Here is a 21,279-nt window from a genome sequence, read left to right on the forward strand (position 1 = left end):
CCAAATCACAACGTTGTCGCAACGTCAAATTCTAACGTTGGGACGATGTCTGATTAAAATAAACGTTGCCCGGACGTTGTATGGTGGTTGCCGACGTCGCAACCAGAACACAACGTTGTACCAACGTAAATACAACGTTATGTGCCAACTGGGATTAATATTTGTATGGTCCATGTTTTCGCAACAAATTTGACAACCCATTAACAAGGTCATGTATTGTTATTATTTGCCTAAGCTTATTGCCACTATTAAACACACGACACAGAAAAGCTTGTGATCATTCCAAACTTTTAGTGGAATTTAATAATTGTGTGCATTACTCATTTACTCTAGTTCACTCGTGCAAATACCCAGCAGACGATATAAACTACACTACAGCGTGGTTACTGTCGTCTGCTTTTGTAAACAAAGAGTATATTGGGCGGATGTAACTACATTTATAGTAAGATACTTTCTGACGAGATTTACTTTCACTTTCTATTACAGGATCATAACAGACATTAAAAGTATACATCTCTTTTGCAAAGATACCGTTATAACAAGAATTATTCGCATCAGTAGGAGTAACTGTGTCATATTTTCAGTTTCCTTCACGTATTTACGGGTAATAGTGGTATCATCTGCTACCCTTTCTTCCTTCTGTGTTCCGTTTTGGCCTCCGTATATGCCTCTATAAATAAGTCCACGCCATAGACGTTTCCTGGTATAAAGGAGGCACATTCACAGGTATTCCCAAATCTTGATCCTTTTCAAGCAGTTTACTGATGATCTGTGGTCTTCAACGGTTCTTTCTTCAAGACAGTTCTTACCAATATAGTCGAGGTTCTGCTATTTCTGTGAGTACTTTTTCATTTGTATCGTACTGTTTACTTCTCTGGGCTATTCTGCCGGAGTTTTGTTTACTATCGCATCAGTGATATAGGGATAATAATGTGATGCCCGATTGCAAGTTTGATACACTGTTGTTCTATTTTCTTGAAAATGTACTCAAAGTTAATAAGTACTCTCGTAATTAACTAAAATGAGAATTTTGTCAATGCTAAAAATAGCACACACGCCAATTCACAGCGTGTGTAACATAGCTCGTAGCACCCACTACACTGTGTGTGTTTACGTGAGTCCAGAGGGGTGTATATATATATACACGGCCAAACATGGAGCGAGGCATCCATGTCTTACAGACACATTTCTATAGTTTAAAAAAAGATATATGTCATTGATACATTGTATAACATAATTAATGCAAGGTCTCGTGTTTCCGGGACCTGACAACAGAATTCAGCACTTTCAAGCACTTCATTCGTATGCCCAGAATAACTACGTTGCACTTGGCCTCTTGTCATGTTAGACAATATTTTACTAATATTTCTTTTTCACAAGAAATAATTTCGTTTGCAAATGATTGTTTACACTTTCACTACTGTTAAGACAAGTATTACTTGTTTATGTAAAAATTAATTTAATTTAGCTTTTGATACACCTTTCAACAGATTTGTTCCGGTACATCAAATTGACACAAGAACGCATAATTATCGAAAGTTTAATGAGTTATAGGCATATAATCTGGCAGCACAGTAAGTCATATCAGGACACATTCCTCAAAATCCATTTAGATATAAAGTACAGGTTACGTAGACATATCTATAGAAAGACTCTTTTTGTTTCCATTAAAGGCTCAACAGGAACATTCATATTACAACGCAATGATCACTTTTGCAAGAATACCGTTATAACAAGTTTTATTCACATCAATAGGAGCAACGCTATTCATATTGTTTTGTTTCTTTCACGTATTAAAGTGGTATTTGTGGTTTTCCTTATTCTGAGGTTCTGTTTGGCCTCCATACATGACTAAAATAGCACATAGACAGGGGTTATATACATATATATTTACACATAAGTCCTAGTCACGGAGGCATTCACACACTAACGATCGCTTCAAAACAGTTTTCTAACTCATCAGGTGTGCCTGTGTATGTTTTGGATGTTCATTTCTTCAAAACAATCCCCACAAACATAAACGAGGTTAATGTATGTGAGTACAATGTAATCATTGAATCGTACTTGCATGCTTACGAGCCTTTTTATGTAAGAAACAAAAGGTAAATGACCAGGTAGCTCGATGTTATTTATATTTGTTATAATTCTAAATCAATTCTTACATTGTTTATAAAATGTCTCAATGAAAAGTGCTTAAATTATTGATAGCAGCACAGTGTCTGTCTTGGTCAAAATTAATCTGTATTGTCAGTGTCCCCGAGTTCACAAACATATACAAATTACACTGTAATAACGGTGATACTTGGGCTACAAATAATGCTATCCCTCTAGGTAGATATGTATGTAGCCATTGGCCTCTTGTAAACTAAACGAGAGACACACATATATATCATCTGTCGTTAAGATAACAATGTATACACGCTAAAGTGGAGCAGTATACTGACCGAGTTTAGCAACTCTGGGCCTTGCAAAGGGTCTCCAAACAAATATATAACATCGTTGAAGATTACAATTTGGACTACCCACAGATATAAAACCTCCTTCAGTTACCACCCACGATATATTAGCAGGAGGCGGAATGGTGACTGAATTGTGGGTTTTTACGTACACGCATGTAGCTTTACATACACATTTGTACATGTTAGGATTCATACCCTGAATATGTTTAGCTCACCAGGTCCGAAGGACCATGGTGAGCTTATGCCATAATGCAACGTCGGTCGTCCGCCGTCCGTCCGTCAACTTTTCCTTTAAAAAGCTACTACTCTTGAACGGCCTAGTAGATTTTGACTAAATTTGGTCTGGAACATCCTTAGGCCAAGGGGACTCGAGGGGTGGGGCCTAGTAGGTGAAATAGAGGGTAAACCTTTAAAATCCTTCTCCTACTGTAGGGATTAAAGGATCTTATACTAATTTAGTCTGGAGCATTCTTTGGCCAAGGGGACTCAATTTTTGCATAAACAGTGAGTGTGACCCCCAGGGGGCAGAGGTGCGGGGCCAAATAGAGGAAATAGAGGTACAACTTTAAAATTCTTCTTCTAATTAGGTCTGGAGCATCCTTGGGCTAAAGGGACTCAATTTGGTATAATTGGTTTGTCTGACCCCCCTTGGGACAGAGAGGCAGGGTCCAGTAAGGTGTGAAAGAGTGATAACTTTGACCAGGGGGAGAGTCAGACAGGGAGAGGTCAGAAAGTCTAATTAATGAGTTATGCCAGTGCAGCGGCTGTGTGAAGAGCGTGTCAGGAGAGGTTATCTGATATTTAGATTGTTTTACGGTTAGAACGTGTTGAAATTCTATCAGATGTGAGAGTTTATAATCTGAGAGTCCGGGAGCGAGCTGATGAGAATTAACAGGTGTTGGGTGTGACCAGAAAGGGGAAGAATTAAAAGGTTAATATGTTTGTGTGTAGCCAGGTGTGGTACGAACGTTTGAGTGCCATCATGTGAGCAGTGAAAGTGTAGCGGTGTGCGTATGGACATGTACATGTACCTGTATGTATGTATATAGATGTAAATAAACTGTAAATAGAATTCAGTGCATTGTTTATTAATTTCGGCATCAAGAACAAACTAGTGGCTCCGTCACAAAGGGATATAGAATAATAGCTTTAATATCCTTTTTCTTTAGTTGGAATGAAGGTATTTTGACCAAATGTGAACTGTAGCATCCTTTGGGGAGGGAAATCAATTTTGTATGTTACAGTGCTATAATGGTGTATACAAATCCACTAAACACTGTTGGGTTCGATTCTTTGATGATTATTCTGTGTATTAAAAAACTCTGCAAGTACAAAAAAACAACACATTACACATTCACTCAGATATATCACATAGTCTGTTAACATCAAGGGTCACATCTCTTACATATATTTAATTTATCACAGTAATGCATAATAGTATATTAGAATAGAGGGATACGTTTGTTTTTATTCAATGAGCTCCATATAAAAATACGATATTTTTTTTACAATGAACATCAATAATACTGAATTTACTTCATAATTGATATGAAATTACGATATATTAACATACAAAATATATCTAAATATAAAAGAATACATTTTAAACTTACCCCACAGATCCTGCGGGGTTTACAGAAATTCCCTTTGTCTTACAAGCGACGTATGCCTAGCAGTTGTTACAAAGTGTTATACGTGAAATACCCGTTCTCTAATTCTTCAAATTATGATTGGGAAAACCTCCCAATATCAAACGTAGTCCTTTATCGTTCAATGCCTTGGTGCTGAGTGATATTAGTCAATTAAAAATCATGCAGTTGTTAACTAGACCAATAAAAATGTCCGGAGATGTCATGTGACACATGTTTACATACAGGTAACACACAAACATTAAGGGTCCTCGCACCACATTCTTTCATCATACAACTATGCTACCAACCAATCATTTAAGATTCCTTACACCAAGACCTTTCATAATAATATGAAACGGCAAAGCCTTAAAAGAGCGAAGCTTTTGTTGATCACTGATATTTACAGATTCAGAATGAGATAATACTGCGTTCAGAATGAGGCAAAATAAAATGTATTTAAAGTCGGCTAATCGAGGGATAATAATAAAACATAAAACAATAGGGGAGATCCGAGCATATTCGGCCCATTTTTATTGAAGTTCGTTCTGGGAATTATGGCAGTACGTCCATTTTGAACATTATTTAATTTTCCCTGTCGGATGATCGGATGGCCGAACGAGCCCCGCAATGGGATAAGTTCGGACAGACAGAAGGACAGATAGACAGACAGACAGACATTATGTATTTCCTCCTTTAGGAGATTTCATATGTCAAAACAGTTTGACAATATGTATTTTAACTTATATATATAACATAGTTTTGAGAAGTAAATGTATTAAATATTGACGTATTTGACATTCATATAACTGCATTATATAATTCATAATACAAAATGTTCACTACAATATATATTCCTCATACATCTTTTACATATATACGTATACACTTATATATACATCAATAGGTTAATTATACAGAACTCTCCATCTCACATACCATTCCTTTGATATTTCCAGCCATATTTATCATCAGTGTTTCCCACTCTATATCAGTCAAGTATACATGTGAATGATCACCAAGTAAAAAGCTTCATTGGTCTTCAATGCTTAATTCTGAAAACTGTACATATTACAATACTTCTATAGCATTTACAACACCATCCATCATTTTATCACGGCTTAAGTATAAACCTGGACATTCTAATATAAAATGCAACACAATATCTTTACTTGTTTTCTCACATATCTTACATATAACGACTTCATTCTCACAAAATATTGAGTATTTAAATAACCCTACTAGATCCCATACATGTCGTTGAGAAATTTGTTTAGTGCTTAGTTGCAATGTTGGATTTATTCCCGGATCACTATGGTTAGCAGTATATCTCTTATGTTCAGCACGTGTATTTAGTTTATCTTTCCACCTTATGTAATAAAAACATATACAAATCTATTAATGAAACGTTTCCAGCATAACATCGGTGGTACGAATATATTTAGAACATTGTCATTAATAAATGACTCTATTTTAAATTTAACCATTATGTTATATATATCAGGCAGAACTCCTATTTGAGTAGTTGATGAACTACCATACATAAATTGGCATAGTCTAATAATAAAAAGTGTTTCCATAAAAACTTAGCACCCTCTTAAACACAATTTGTTCCAAAATAATAGTTTCCTTCTCTCCACTTCGCTCCACATATCAAATGACCCTAAACACTGAACAGTCACTGCTGAGTAGGAAGTTTTAAGAAGACCAATACAACGTCTACAGGCATATCTCTTTGTATGGTCCAACTCTTCTACAGCTTTCGTAGTATATGAGTTCTAAAGCTCACACCCATACAACATACATGATTATACAACACTTTTAATAATATTAAAACTTAATACAGGGTTCAGCCCATTGGGGTGAATACCAATACTTAAAAGAAAATTTAGGTTAGTCCTTCCTTTCACACAAGCATCAAAAATACTACTGCTTGATTGTTGGTTATGGGTAAACGTTATCCCAGCGTACGTTTTCTGTGATGTCATTCGAATTATATCGGAACCAATTTTACATTGAATAGGCCCATATTCTTCTGACATCACACGTCGGCGTGGAGATTGAAATACTACTAGAGAGCTCTTTGTGGAGTTATAGTTGAGACGCCAACGAGTAGAGTATGTATATACTATATCTAATTATTTTTGGAGTAGCCATATAGAGGCTGACAATACTAATGTGTCGTCCGCTAATAACACGCATGGTACGTGTATATCATTGATCGTAAGTCCAAGACCTCGATTGTCTAACTCACTAGCAGGGTCGCCAATCAAATACTAGCATATTTTATATGTTCTAATACTAATCCATCATGTCCCCCCGCTTTGCCACAGTTCATATTAGAAATAGCGCGCTTCACTTCTGTTATAGATACCGGATGAACACATATACCATCAGAGTTGTTATAACTTTCTATATGCATGTTACGTGCGGCATTCTCAATATAGATCTTAAAGTTATTATCAAAGTGTGGTTGACTTAGGGGACATGCTAGTCTACTAAAGTGATCGTACATGTACCACGATTCTCTCAGAATATCCGGATCACGCGTGATTTTCCCGTTTAATAACAGTTTACATGAATGTGAATTTTCCCCTCTTGACCACTTCCGTCGTACCGCCTGGTAAAACGTACCAATATCTATCTCTGCTAATGACTCTAATTCCGGAAATTGTTTACGCTAATAGGTAACAGTGTACAGTAGAAATGGCTTGACCCTAAAAATAAAGGGCATGTCTCGGATAAACATTGATAGCGGATTCATCCTGCACAACACAAGGATGACTGTACATAGACAACAAAAACGAACAGACAGCTTAAGATTTTTACCAGTTAGTAAACACATACATGCTTGCGCTGATGACAAATTTAAAATATTTCCTATTTATCAAATGAACAACGCAGACGTAATCAAACGTGAGGCTAAGGAAGCTGAATTCATCAGACTTCTTAGACCCCGCTTAAACAGTACTGTTTGATACATATGTTTAAGGTAGAGAGTACTACACGAGTTTCGATCAAAGTGTTTTATCATTTTTATTTTTGTCTATTGAAGAGTTATGTTTGTAAAGTAGTGACATCGGTATTGTGTCGTATCAGTAAGGTAATGGTCTTGAGTTCGCCCCACACAGGTAGTGTTTTTATTTTTTATTTTTACTTATTTTTTATTATTATTATATTATTTCTTTTGTAAGTAATAGTATTACTAGTATATCTAAATCCTAAACAAATAGTACCCTTTGCCTTAAGACTATAATTAATATATTTATATTGCTGTAATATCGTTAAGGCGAGAACGTATATGGCGGCCCTCGTTATAGCGAATTATTATGTGACGTCATAGTTTATGACGTCAATACTTCAAATAAACAGTCTGAACTATCTCCTATAAGAGATGAAAGTACTAAAGACACATTGTTAAGAATTTTTCTTTATATAATATATATATATATATATATATATATATATTAATAAACTACATTTTGAATACGTCTTTTTGTGGTTACCACAACAAAAAACGCCACAAAGTGCAAAAAACATGATTTTTAACCCTAAATTTGACCCACGCAAGCAGTATTTTTTTTTGCTAAAAAACTGTCTTAAATTAAATATCACCTACTCAGAAACAGAAATACTCACGTTTAGCATAGGTCCGTTCAACTGGATTTTTTACAATATTTACACATGTGCTGAGTACAAAAATAGACTACATGAAAAGCTACCTTTTGTTGTGTAGACACAGATTTAAAAATGGCCAAAAATGTAGTCTCACGCCAAATCCGATTTTCATTTTTTTTAAATGTGAAGCCCACATAGTCAAATTCATCATGTATATGACAATTTAACAGCTGATTTTTTTTAAAGTTTTGATACATGTAATATTTCGGGGGTTATTCATTGTACAAAAATATCACCCATGGCCACCGTACGCTAATGTACACTGCTGTCATAGTCTTTGCGAGCTATATTTAGTTCATTGTGAAAACTTCTCTTAGCAGACTTATCATTCGAATAAGATTCGAACTCGAAACCTCTTGGACGTCCTTCACTAATCCACAAGAACCTGAGAGTTCTCATCCTAGTATGCAATGCTCTAACTTGACGAGAATTCTAATTAAGCATTGAACTGTTTTTGTATGGTATTTATGATCTATCAGAATGACAAGCGCGCATTATATTGTTTGCTTGCAAAGCTGTGACATTCAAATAGATCATAAATGCCATACAAAAACAGTTCAATACTTATATTCACGTTTTCTCTGTCTCTTATGTTCTTTTTTAACTTCTAATTTATATTTAAAATTAAAATGCCCGCCTTATCGACAGTCCACACAATTTTGTTCAATAGTTTGCACAGCGTATTGTCCCGTGCTGATTGGCATACAAAGTAACAAACACTTCAATTTTATTCCACAATTCAGTATCAATACAATTGCATATTATATGTATATAGGGTGATTTAAGTTTATCAATAGAAATCTGTGCTGAAAGTTAGATTTAAAATTGTTACGATTTTCCCCCGGAACAAATTTCGCGCATGGACAAATACAGTGAACACAGTAAATCCGACCTTGTCCTCCACGAGGGAGTTATTTTTGGAAGTTTATTCGAACTTTTCTCTTTGCTCATTTTGTGAAGAATCCACGCGTGAATTTATTTGTTGATTGTATGGGAACCTGACAACAGTCGGTAGATTCTATAACAGCCTTGTTATTTGACCTGCCATCAGAATTAAACTGAGGAACCGTAGATGCGAGACGCGTGAAACTGATAGGGTTTGAAGTGAGTGATCTTGCGACGGAGCACAGGTTCGTTACAAATGTCTGAAATGATTATGTGTGCTGGACGCGTATCAGTAGGTCTGTAGCATATGTGTCAGTAGGTCTATAGAATGTGTGTATTTCAGACATTTGGAACGAACCCCTGTTGATCAGTGCAGTGTAACAGACGATATTTCTGATAAATTGCATGAGCGTTAAAATTGTTTCCATTGCCGGCATTGGTGATTTCTGCAGACCTTGGTCTTGTTTTCGTTGTAATAAAAGTGCTTTTTATTTTATTTTTTATTTTACACATTAATTTACAATGACATTGTCAAATCTCACAATGCCCAGCGATATTTCAGCAGCCATCATGTTTATTTATATTGAATATTGTAGTTCCGGTCAGTGTTGTATTAATACGCTAAGAATTGTGTCTCGTGATGCATGGTAATTAAAGTCCCATCAGCGAAACAGTTATCAAAGAGGCTATATAGTGGCAATGCCATGCAAATGTAAATATTACGGTTTTAACTAACGTTTATATTGTTTTATAGGCAGCGTTAATTTCGCTGCATTATTAAACAAATTCACTATATTTTCGATGTCATTTGATTGTAAAGATGTATTTTCAAAAATCGCGTCAAGTGATTGTTTATACTTATTGATGTGCATCTCGGTCACCTTCTTCCAGTTTACAGAGTAGTCAGGAGTTATAGTATGACGCTTAGAAAGTAGGACGCGTAATGTAAGTTGTATAGGTCGATGATCAGACACGTTAAGAAAATGGTCTCCCGAAAGGTAGGTGTAATTTTGGCCCATCAGACCAGTTTTGGGAATTAGCAGATATCAGAAATCGATCTCGCATAAACTGCTGCAGAATTCGCCCTCTCTCGTTAGCTTCAGCACTGTTCTTACTACCAAATTCTTTTGATAAATGAGCGTTAAAGTCTCCCATTACTATTACTGATCCACTTTCAACATATTTATCATACATATCACATAGACATTGCATTGTGTCTTTATAATCACATAGAGGTAAACTAGTGGACGGCATCAGTACACCAATAATTTAATACGACATTTTTCCAATATCATCATATATACCAATATAGAGGAATAGCATCACTTTGACCTCACAAACATGCTTCACTCAACCATATCCGACCCTGAATTTATTAATGGACTCGTCCAAGCCCTAATCAAGCCGGTCGCTACCACAGTAGCACAGGTTATTCAGACCACACTCGAAGCAAATTTAAAATCTACTATAAATGCATGTGTACAGGCTGCTATTGGTGAGAAAGTTGAGAGCTTGATAACCAGTACTTCTACCAGGTTTCTTGACGAGAAACTGTCGACACAGGCCAATGAAATAAAACTGCTCCGTGAACGAGTAAAGCAACTAGAGGACAAGGCCGTTAATCACGACGACACACTAGACGAACATAATCAGTATTCACGACGTACGTGTTTGAAATTTATAAACATTCCTGTCCCAGGTTTTGAAAGTAACCAGTCTTTCGACCCATTACCGGTAATTCTTGACATCTGTAATAAAACTCTAAAAGTAGACATTACACAACAATCCATTTCTAGGTGCCACATTCTTGGTCCAATTAAAGACGGCAAAGCAACGGCTATCATACGTTTCGTGCGTTACTATGACCGCCAACGTGTGTTTGACCAAAAAAGTGCACTAAGAGGCAATCAAAATGGAACTATGATAGTTGAATCATTGACAAAGAGAAAGACAACTTATTATCAACGAGCTCAACAAACTGCGTCATAGTAACACACTTTTCTCTTTTTGGAAACGCGACGGACGAATCTTTCTTAAAAAACTTGAGACGTCAAACAAAGAGCCTATCTACACATTTAGTGACATAACCAAATTGATTCCTGGATACACCTACACGCCAAGAAACACTTCTTCATACGCGTCCGCTGTAAAGCGTCAACTTTAATGACAAGCGGCGACGTTAACGTTATAGACAGTGGCTATATTCTGATCCACGTGATCATATATACGTTGTGTGTATATATAATGGTTCAAAATTTGCATTTTGTTTTTATATTGTAGATGATATAATCATTGTAATGGACTATCTCTGAATATATTTCAATCATATACATAATTTGAACTTCGTTTACTTAAGCATTGAACTGTTTTTGTATGGTATTTATGATCTATTTGAATGACACAGCTTTGCAGGCAAACAACATAATGCGCGCTAGCCCCGTGAAAGCTAAACTCACAGGGGCCTGTGCGTTTGTTGCAGCTGTATTTGGACCTGGGATGTGGTGTTCGGAGTGGGTCCGGGTGAGGCTGTGACTGTTTCTCAGGTCCCTGTGACATGACGTACCGTGTGACTTAGCGCCGGTGCTAGAGACTATGTATTCCCGATTTTTTCAAAAAGATTCGTCTATATATTATATCACTTCCATGTACATGTTTATATTGTCATGTCATGTTGACCTATTTTTATATATTTACCTCCGAAGAAATTACGTCCAATTTAGCCAAATATAACTTATCTACAGAATTTTGTTTGTACATGTACAGCAAATGTTCACTAAACGATCAAAACTCTGGTTAGAATGCTACTAATATGTTTTTGTTATTGATTTTGTACTTTGAATTCTTTCTAAAACCGTTGTCACACGCATACATGAAATTTAGGGTTACATGCACGCATGTGTCTATACGTACATGTGAATTATATACCCGTTCCGTGGACCTGCCTCTACCTATGTATAATGGGATTGACCCATACCGTATGTTCCACACAAAAGGTCAACACGACAGGTCAAATCGCTCGTTTGGCGCACTACAGGTGCTGGCCTCGTCTGTCAATACACCCAAATTTAGTGTGGGTTGGCAGACGAGGCTAGTACCCGAGGGCGCACTGATACATGCAGGCTCTCATGTGCATACTCAAGCTGTACAAACTGTTGTTGTTGTTGTTTTGTGTTTTTTTAGTGTGTTTTTTTTTTGTATATTATTTATTTATTTAAAAGTTGTTTATTTGTTAGTTATGAAATTCATCAAAATCGTTAAAAGTATATGTAATGTACCTGTAATATAACAATTATTTTTCATTAATAATGCTACATCTATACTCTTGTAGTTAATATAGTCATTAATATCGCATGCTCCATATGCTTATCTTGTAATTATTATTATTATTATTATTATTATTATTATTATATTTTTTATTTTATTTAATTCTATATTTTATTTATTTTTTCGTATTATCTTCTCAAGTCGTTTCCAATGTGAATCTTCATACATATCAATATTGGCTATTATTATCTTTATTCAACCCCGATCCACGTTCCTGTGTCCCCCATCTGTATATATACTGCCTACCCATGTGATGATTCCCACTCTCTCTATCACTTGACCATACCTCTTACTTTTGTGCACTTTTCTCTAAACGATTAAAAAATGACATTTTATAATAAAACCATATACACATAGTGATTATATGTACGAGTTATCGTTCTTGAAAAACTTCACAGTAGTAAAATAGGTAGCCGGTTTCCTGAAGTACAGCAAAATGGACACATGTGACTCATTGATTATAAAGACCTGAACTAATGACTGGATTGCTTTGAAATACTTTAACACACTGTGCTGTCAATAATAAACATACAATATTCATCAGTTTAATATTAAACATTAATATATCCGGAAATTGTGATACTGTCTTTATACATTGGATTTTCAACTAGGGAGTACATCCTGTTTCCGTTTATCAATACACTCCTATGACCTTAACTGAAACTCATTTAGATGAAACTCATTTAGATGATCAGGTTTCTATAGACGACTTACTTATAACTGGTTTTCATGTACCTTTTCGACTTGATAGACATTTCGCTGGTGGTGGTGTTCTGGTTTATATCAACAAAATTTTAAAAGTTGACCGTTTGCTGGAATAAGAATATCGGGGTGATGATATTCTTTAGTTCAAAATCACTCTACCAAATTTTATATTGGTTATTGGTTCCGCCTACAGACCTGAACATTCTGTTTTACCATTTTGGGAATTTACGTACGTCCTTAAACCTTGCCCTAGATATTTCACCAAATGTTATAATCACGGAGGATTTAAATGTCGACTTATTTACTGCATCTCGGAACCATGTTTTTCTTGATATTATTCATTCCTTTAGTATGGTAAATTTTATAAATGAACCGACTCGTATTGGACCGACTCGATCTAGCCTACTTGGCCCTATACTTTTAACAGACTCATTTCCCTGTATTGACTCCTCTGTTATAAAAATAGACAAATCACTCAGTGACCATGACGGTTGCATTGATTGCATTGCTATTTGTATTCTATCAAAAGAGTTAACTATGAGACCTAATGATAAACCATGGATGACCTCTGAATTAAGAAAAATAATAAAAATTAGAGATAAGTTGCATAAAATTGCGAGGTCAACCAAACAACTTTCGGACATCAACACATTCAAATCTCAACGGAATAAGGTTATTAACATGAAAAAGTATGCAAATAAATTATTTTATGAAAATGTTCAAATGTTCATGGTATTATTGAAGAGTACTCATCTTCTGATCCAAAAGCTAATTGGAGACTCATCAAAAGGTTTCTACAATAGTCTGGTTCGACACAATCTATACCTACACTTGTAGATCCTGTTTCTGATAATTTGGTTACTAGTGACGAAGACAAAGCTAATTTATTAAACGACTATTTTTGCAATATTACTCGTGTGGATGATAGAAATACTGAGGTTCCTTACATCCAGTCAAAACCTGACAAGAGTCTTAGGTCCATTAGAGTCAATAATAATGAAATAAGAGATATTTTGCAGATATTGAAGCTTGGTAAGGCCTCGGGTGAGGATGGAAACAGTCATCATATATGCTACGAAGCACATCAGAAACCGTTTTTGTTCCCCTTGAAATAGTTTTTAATGTCTTTATCGTCTAGTGTTTACCCAAACACGTGAAAAACAGCCAAAGTTATGCATTTGTTTAAAAAAGGTGACAGGCATTCTCCCTCTAATTACAGAACAATTTCTTTATTATCTACAGTTGGCAAAGTGTTTGAGAGTGTAATTTTCAAATACTTGCAAAATTATTTTATTGAAAACTCATGTTTTTACAAGTATCAGTCTGGTATTTTGCCTGGCCATTCTACTGTATATCAACTCATTGAAATTTATCATAACATCTATATTGCTCTAGAGGGAAAAAAAACATGTATGTATGGTATTCTGCGATATTTCTAAGGTTTTTGATAGGGTTTGGCATAAGGGTTTGGTGACTAAGTTAAAATCTTAGGGAATTTCAGGAGAATTTTGTCAATGGTTGGAAAATTACCTATTTCAAAGGCACCAGAAAGTCTTTTTGAATAATACTTACTCCCACTTAGGTTTCATTGAAGCAGGTGTTCCTCATGGTTCGATTCTTGGACCTCTTTTGTTTCTTATCTATATTATTGATATTGCTGATGTTTTTGAGTCAACCGCTCGTCTTTTTGCAGACGATACTTCTTTGTTAAAATCATCCTCTTCGTGTCTAGAAATCCAAACGGTTCTGAATAGAGATCGCGAGTCTCTTATTGCATGGTCCCAAACTTGGTTAGTAACAATGCATCCAGAAAAAACTGAAGTAATTTTTGTTTCAAACTCGATTGAAATTAATGAAGATTTGGAATTAGAATTTAATAGCGAATTTTTAAATTTTACTGATCATCAAAAACATTTAGGTGTTATTTTTAATTCAAGGGCGAAATGGGGGGATCATATTTGTGCAATATATACTTCAGTTATGAAAAAAAGTCAACGTCTTACGTAGACTCAAATACTTCTTGAATCGAGATAATCTTTTAAAGATTTATATTTTTTTTACCAGTTTTAGAATATGCTTGTGAATTGTGGGATGGTTGTACAACTTATGAAACCGAAATGTTAGAGAAAGTCTAAAGAATAGCTATTCGTATAATTACTGGACTTCCTATTTATGCCAGAATCGAAGATTTACTTTTTGAATCTGGTCTAGAAACTCTTTCGAATCGCAGAAAACGCAGAAAACTTCAACTTTTGTATAAGGTGCACAATAAATTAACTCCGGACTATTTAAATGATTTATTGCCGTCTACCGTTGCAGAAAATAACCGTTACGCCCTTAGAAACAATAATGATTATAGAGTTCTTCCTTTCAGGCTTTCTCTAACAAATTCATCCTTTATACCTTCAACTCTTCGTAGTTGGAATTCATTGGACCTTTCAGTACGATCATTGACTTCTTTACATTCTTTTAAAAACTCGTTAACTTCAAACGTACTATCTCCTCCGCCAATCTATTTAGGTTTCGGTGAACGTAAATTAAACATTTTTCATAGAAAACTTAGATATCAGTGTAATCCACTTAAATATGATCTCTATAGGGTAAATCTTGTTGATAGTCCAGTTTGTAATTGTTGCCATCCCTGTGAAAATGCCTTTCACTTTTTTTATTATGAGTGCTTACTTTTTAACGACGAAACACGCATCCTGTTCCAAAATTTAAATGCCTTGAATGTTGATTTTGATTAAGAATTACTTTTGTTTGGTAATACCCAACTTTCGGTGGAAGTCAATATAACAGTTTTAGACAAGTGTATCTTTACATCAAATCCAGCAATAGGTTTTGATAATGATTATTATCATTCCTTATTTTTACTTATATGTGTACGTTGTTATATATGTTTATGAAATTGCATTTCATTATTTTGCCTTATTACTTTGTTACATTGATCGTGTTCATTTTAAAATTACTATAACGGGCTGCATGTCATGGAATTTTATATAATTTATAATTTATTCAAATGCGGATCCTTTTCACAGTTTACACGATTATTTTCTAGGTAGCCCCATTCCCTATCCCCCCACCCACATCCATACCCTTCCTTCACCATCCTATCCTCCCGTTCCCCAAAGAACATATACATTGTATTTACCATATGTATTAGGAGAGGACTGTTATTTAGTTGTTATAACTTGTTGTCCAATCCACTTGTATATTTGTACAATAAAACATGTTTAAACTAAAAAAAAATAGGAATAGCATCAATATCCTTCTTCTTCCGTTGGGATGAAGGTATTTTGACCAAATTTGAACAGTAGTATCCTTCGGGGAAGGGAAATAAATTTTGTATAAATTGTGGGTCTGAATTCCCTGGGGACAGAGGGGCGGGACTAAAAAGGGAAAATAAAATAACAGTTTTGAAATCCTTCTTCTTCTGTAGGAATGACAGGATTTTTTCAATATATGGTTTAAATCATCCTTGGGTGAAAGGGACTTAATTTTGTATAAACGGTCGGTTTGACCATCCGGTGAGCAGAAGGGTCTGGCCCAATAGGGGAAACATAGCAAATTCTTCATAATCCCCATTTTCCCTTAGGAATGACATGATTTTGTCCAATTGCATGTTCAAATAACCTGGAACCTGACTTACCATGTAATAAATGCTCATTACCAGCAACATCTGACTATTTCAACTTCATTTTTAGTAACATTTCCAGGTGAGCAATACAGGCCCTCTGGGCTTCTTGCTTAGATATTGAGCCACTCAAAATATTTCGCATTTCTGGAGTAGTGGTCATTTAATTATGGCCACCATATTAAATATATTACGGTATCTATTCATGGCTTATTTTTCTAAAATACCTCACTGCAATCTAGTAAAAACATCTGTATTCGTTATTTGAGTTTATTATCTCTTTCAGTTTTTAAATTCATTAAATGTTACAGCATGCATATTTTCACACAACATAGATAAAACTTGAAATAGGATGTCTTAGCAATTTGTCATCTGATAATGAAGATGTACATAAATGTTTTGAATAGCATTCTGAAAAAGATAGCTGAATGATAATATTTAAATATTTTTGTTTTATTGAACTTTATTAGTAGATCTGAATCTGTTGTGATTTTCATTAAGAATATAATGTCAAAACAATTTGCATGTTATAATGAATTTGGAAAGAATAGCTTAAGTTTATTTGTTATTTCTTTATTTTCACAAAATACACTTTGGAGAAGTCACTTTTACATTTTACCAAGAATGCATTGTGTTTGGCAACATAATTACTATATAGTTTCGCTGTTAATTTGGGGATATCTGTAACACTGAAGGTACGGATTAATTTTGACCAAGTAAGGCTGCATTGAAGTTCACATGTATTCAGGTGATATTTTATCTATAAACCCATGTTCTTCTGATGTGGACTAGCATTGCAACTTCAATTGCAGACAGATTCGATTATAGTGACCACAGGCAGAAGTATCAACCAATCTGTGTTTTCTCTCTTCCAGTGCTAGTCCAAACGTTGATGATCTTCCACTTTTACCAATATTGAAGCATTGCTGCTTTGCTAAACAGCTATTTGAACATTTGGACAACTGTACATGGTGAGTATACTACATTACTTACTTAGTTTAAGTAGCATTAATAAGTCACGAATCGAAGAATTTATTTCAAAAACGGATGCCATCCAGTATAAATTCTTTGCAACTTCCGATTTCACTGAATTCCATAGTAAGCATATCAAGATTGAAAAAAAATATAAGCTGTTTCTTTGCATTGACATCTTACTTCCTATAATAGTTGTTTTCTGATTTTGTCGTGTCGCGGTTTTCCTAAACATGCTAAAGATTATATTTTTTATCCAATTTTCCTTTTTCCATTTGGTTAAATTGTAGTTTTCTCCACCCCATTATCCTGCAAAAGTAATATGCTTTTTCGAGATTGTATTAATCCCAAAACATTCACAACTGTAGATATCAACTCTGCTGTTATAACCGAGGTACTGTAAAGGGATATACAGTAGCTTAATACTTTAACTGATGACATTTCGACATCTCTCTTTCAGATTTAGACATGGGTGACAGGATCTACAGAACCAACTTTCTAGAGCTGGATGGATTAACATTTAGTTTTAATATGACCAATCACCTCGACCCTCTGGTATCAGAGGACGATAGTTTAACAGCAATCTGCGAGAAGATTTCAAGTTATCATCAGTTGATGTTTCCAAACTGGACAAGACTCAGGGCGGATTTTCGTATTATTAGAATAACCCCAGAAAATGAACTTTTTGAATATCTCGATGCAAACTCCCGGGGAAAACTTCTTAATTGGCTTATCTTCTCCCGGGTTGGCGACCAAATAATTGTTACTCACTTTGGTCCTTTTGGAAAGAAAAAAGAAAACGACTTTGAAGACAATGTAGACCAAACACGCCTTAGTCTACAGAAGTTAAGAGATATTTGGCTTCAAGTGCGTTCCTCATCCAAGCCTCAAAGCCAAAAAGAGACAGAACTAAAGGCTATTCGCACCAAGATATTGGAGGAATTCTGGGGGCTGATAAAAGCTAGCGAGGAACAAATTGAGGCAAAAAAGAGAGAGTTGAAAGAAGTTACAGAATTTGTTTTCGAAAGCGAAGATAAAAGAGCACGTATCGCTCACCAAATTGAAAAGATAACGATTAAAACAGGATGGGTACTTGTTCGACAAATAGTGAGAGCGCTGGTGATGGAAATCACAATAGAAATCGCAAAAGTGGTTGCTAAGATGGCAGCCAAGCAAACAGCCAAACAAGGTGCCAAAGGTGCATCGAAGGGAGTCGCCAAAACCACAGCGAAGGCCGTTCCATTTCTCGGGTTGGTGGTGGGTACTGGATTTGCAATCTGGAGGCTGGCAGAAGGAGATGTTGCAGGCGCAGGACTGGAGATTGCTTCCGGGGCAGCATCCTGCGCACCTGGAGCAGGAACTGCAACTGCCTTGGCAATCGACGCTAGTCTCCTTGTCAAGGACGTAAAGAACGTAATTGATATAGCGGCGGAAAAAAGGGAAAAAATGGAGGTATATTGCAGGAGATTTACTTACGAAAAGCAAATGAAACGCGAGCTTACTTTGACATGAAACATGCATGTTACATCAAATGTCAGGATTTGCTCTTATCTAGACAATTTTTAACAGCATTTCACAAGGCATCGTTATCAGTGAAATGTTCAAGCATTTAATCTTATATTTTCAGAGGGAAAAAGTCAAATTCGTGATTTAATGCGTATTTGATTGGCCTGCTTGTTTGAGTCCTTAAAACTTGTTATTACACCTCTACTTTATTTACTCTTGATAAAAGTAATTGGTTAAATCGAATATATCCCTACTTTTGCATGAGTGTGTTTTAGTCTTGTGTGTTAGTCTGGGAACTAAAACACACCTACACTCGGGTGTTTCCGCCGAGCCAATCAGGCGAGAGGTAGGCGGAGCTTGCTACCGAACTCGGAAGCATTGGCTCCATCATTGCCATCAAAAGGGTAGCTGGGACGTGAAGCTTATACAGCTTATGGTTAACTATTTTCAAGATAAAACTATCTCTCCAGTGTGTATCGGTACAATAACACGGTTAAAGTATGGGCTGGAGGCTTCGCCTCGGGAAATAGACCTGGTCTCGGGGACACCAGAAACTTGCTATATCCCTCAACCCCATACTTTAACTGTATCAGACACGACGCTATAAAACAAATGTGAAAAAGGTCTATATAGGGATGAGATGTAAATAGTACTTCAGATCATGTTCAAAATGAACTAATAATTCTACTCGTTGGCGATGGATCTTTTTACCTTTGGAAACGATGAACTTCATTTCGTTGGCATTTTCGTTGTCTTAAACAAGGCTTTAGTGGCAACAAGGTTCCATTAGTCCTGATAGCGCACCCTATATGTTGTTGTCCCTCTTATTGATACGATTGACCCCTATTTTCTTTTTTGTAGGCTCTGAAAGCTGTCACCGAGAGGATCGAAAGGGAACTTATTCATCTTTTCGAAGAGTGCGAAAAAGCCAAGGCAGAGTACGACTTTGTACGCAAGGTTTTAGGAGACCCTGGATATGATTTTAAAAAATTGGAGCGCGATATCAAAGTTGTGGACAAGGTTTTGCGTGAACTTCATAATAACTGAGAAATCTTCTCATTTCCAATCTTTACAAAGACTAACATGGCTAACGTGTCTTTTCAAAATCTTTTGTGATAAGAACATTCAAAAAAATGTTGGCACATTAATTTTAGAATTAAAATGTTAATAAAGGGGAGCCCAGCGAAAGTCTGAGTAAAGCAATTGGAGCCCAACAGACGAAGTTGGCGAAGACGAGAATAGCCATAAGTGTTCCGATGGTAACATCATCACTCCAGGACATGTAATTATTGTTTTGCTCTTGCAAGTTAAGTATTGATGTAGCAACAACAGATACGAGTTTTAAGTGTTGTCTGCAAAAGCAAATCATTTCAATATTTGTAAGTATAACGCATGTGTCAATATCAGATCAATCAAATTCATCATGAAATATATATGCACGATTGCTTTGGTTTAGTTGCAGAATACAGCATGAATACAACATGTCTCATCCCTTACACAGACATGGGAAACACTTACTTAACTGCTTATATGATAGAAACAAAGTTTATGTGAAATTATTGTTTATACTGTTATATAATGTGTAAATGTACCATACGTCATGTCCTGATGCCATAGTCTTATATAATCTTGTTAAAATTTTCAACGGAGTCCGAGCCAGAAGAAATAATAGTTTAAATACTTTTCTGAGGCTAGAACCAGAGAAAGCTAACAGAAATAACAAAAGTGTCAGTAGTTGTGCTGCTATTTACATATATTGTCTGACACGAGCGCCTCTAGTGGCAAACCTTCTCCAACAAAAAATGGGATAAGAAACTAAACCTGATTACTGTCACATAAGAGTACACATGACGTCATGTTCTTACTATTGTGACTCCAAGTAAATGTTATCGTAAAATGGGTATTGCACGCCCGTTAAGATAACCCATTCTCTGACGACTACTCCCTCAATGTACCACGTGACATCTGTCAGCCGCTGTACCTAGTGATTTAGTTCTTGTCACCGTTGTAATGTGTTATGCCGTATGACAGCAAACTCAATCATGTGGTATTGAATATCTACATTTGTACGAGATTATGTAGCACTGACAAACGCAGGCGTATGGTATAGTAGCTATGGAGAGTTCAACAATACAATTCCAAAAGCATACTGCTTTTCATTGACGCGCAGAATAGGGTAGAAATACTCATTTCTTTTGCGATACAGTCGCGTTCTATATTTGCATGTGTTTACTGTAGACATATTTTTGTATTAACCACTGTGACTATGTATATAAAAGCAATTGTATATCATTTTTCTTCATGTAAATTTGGAATAAATCAAATGTTAAAATATACACAAACTTCAGTAGTACAGAATTACATCAAAATACAACTTTATTTTATTCTTTAAATCACGTAATACAATCGTATTTATAAGTTACTCTGTCAACCGTACATAAACAATATAAATGATTTTTACATTAACAGAAAAAAGTCTGTTGCAGTT

The 21,279-nt window shown here is 35.5% G+C and overlaps 1 protein-coding gene across 2 annotated transcripts; it reads left to right on the forward strand.

Moving 5' to 3' along the window:
- Positions 1–368: 368 nt before the first annotated feature.
- On the forward strand, positions 369–20,922 carry LOC110442377. Of its 2 annotated transcripts, none has more exons than XM_021485958.1 (4): positions 369–836; positions 17,189–17,284; positions 17,746–18,737; positions 19,653–20,922. In XM_021485958.1, the coding sequence occupies exons 3-4, from the start codon at positions 17,754–17,756 to the stop codon at positions 19,836–19,838; spliced, it is 1,170 nt and encodes a 389-aa protein (XP_021341633.1). In that variant the 5' UTR covers positions 369–836; positions 17,189–17,284; positions 17,746–17,753; the 3' UTR covers positions 19,839–20,922. The 2 variants fall into 2 exon arrangements, with proteins under 2 accessions (XP_021341633.1, XP_021341634.1); XM_021485959.1 differs by lacking the exon at positions 369–836 and adding an exon at positions 6,117–6,204.
- The last annotated feature ends 357 nt before the right edge of the window (positions 20,923–21,279 follow it).

Source organism: Mizuhopecten yessoensis, unplaced genomic scaffold, assembly GCF_002113885.1.
Source record: "Mizuhopecten yessoensis strain PY_sf001 unplaced genomic scaffold, ASM211388v2 scaffold716255, whole genome shotgun sequence".
Classification (NCBI taxonomy): Eukaryota; Metazoa; Mollusca; class Bivalvia; order Pectinida; family Pectinidae; genus Mizuhopecten; species Mizuhopecten yessoensis.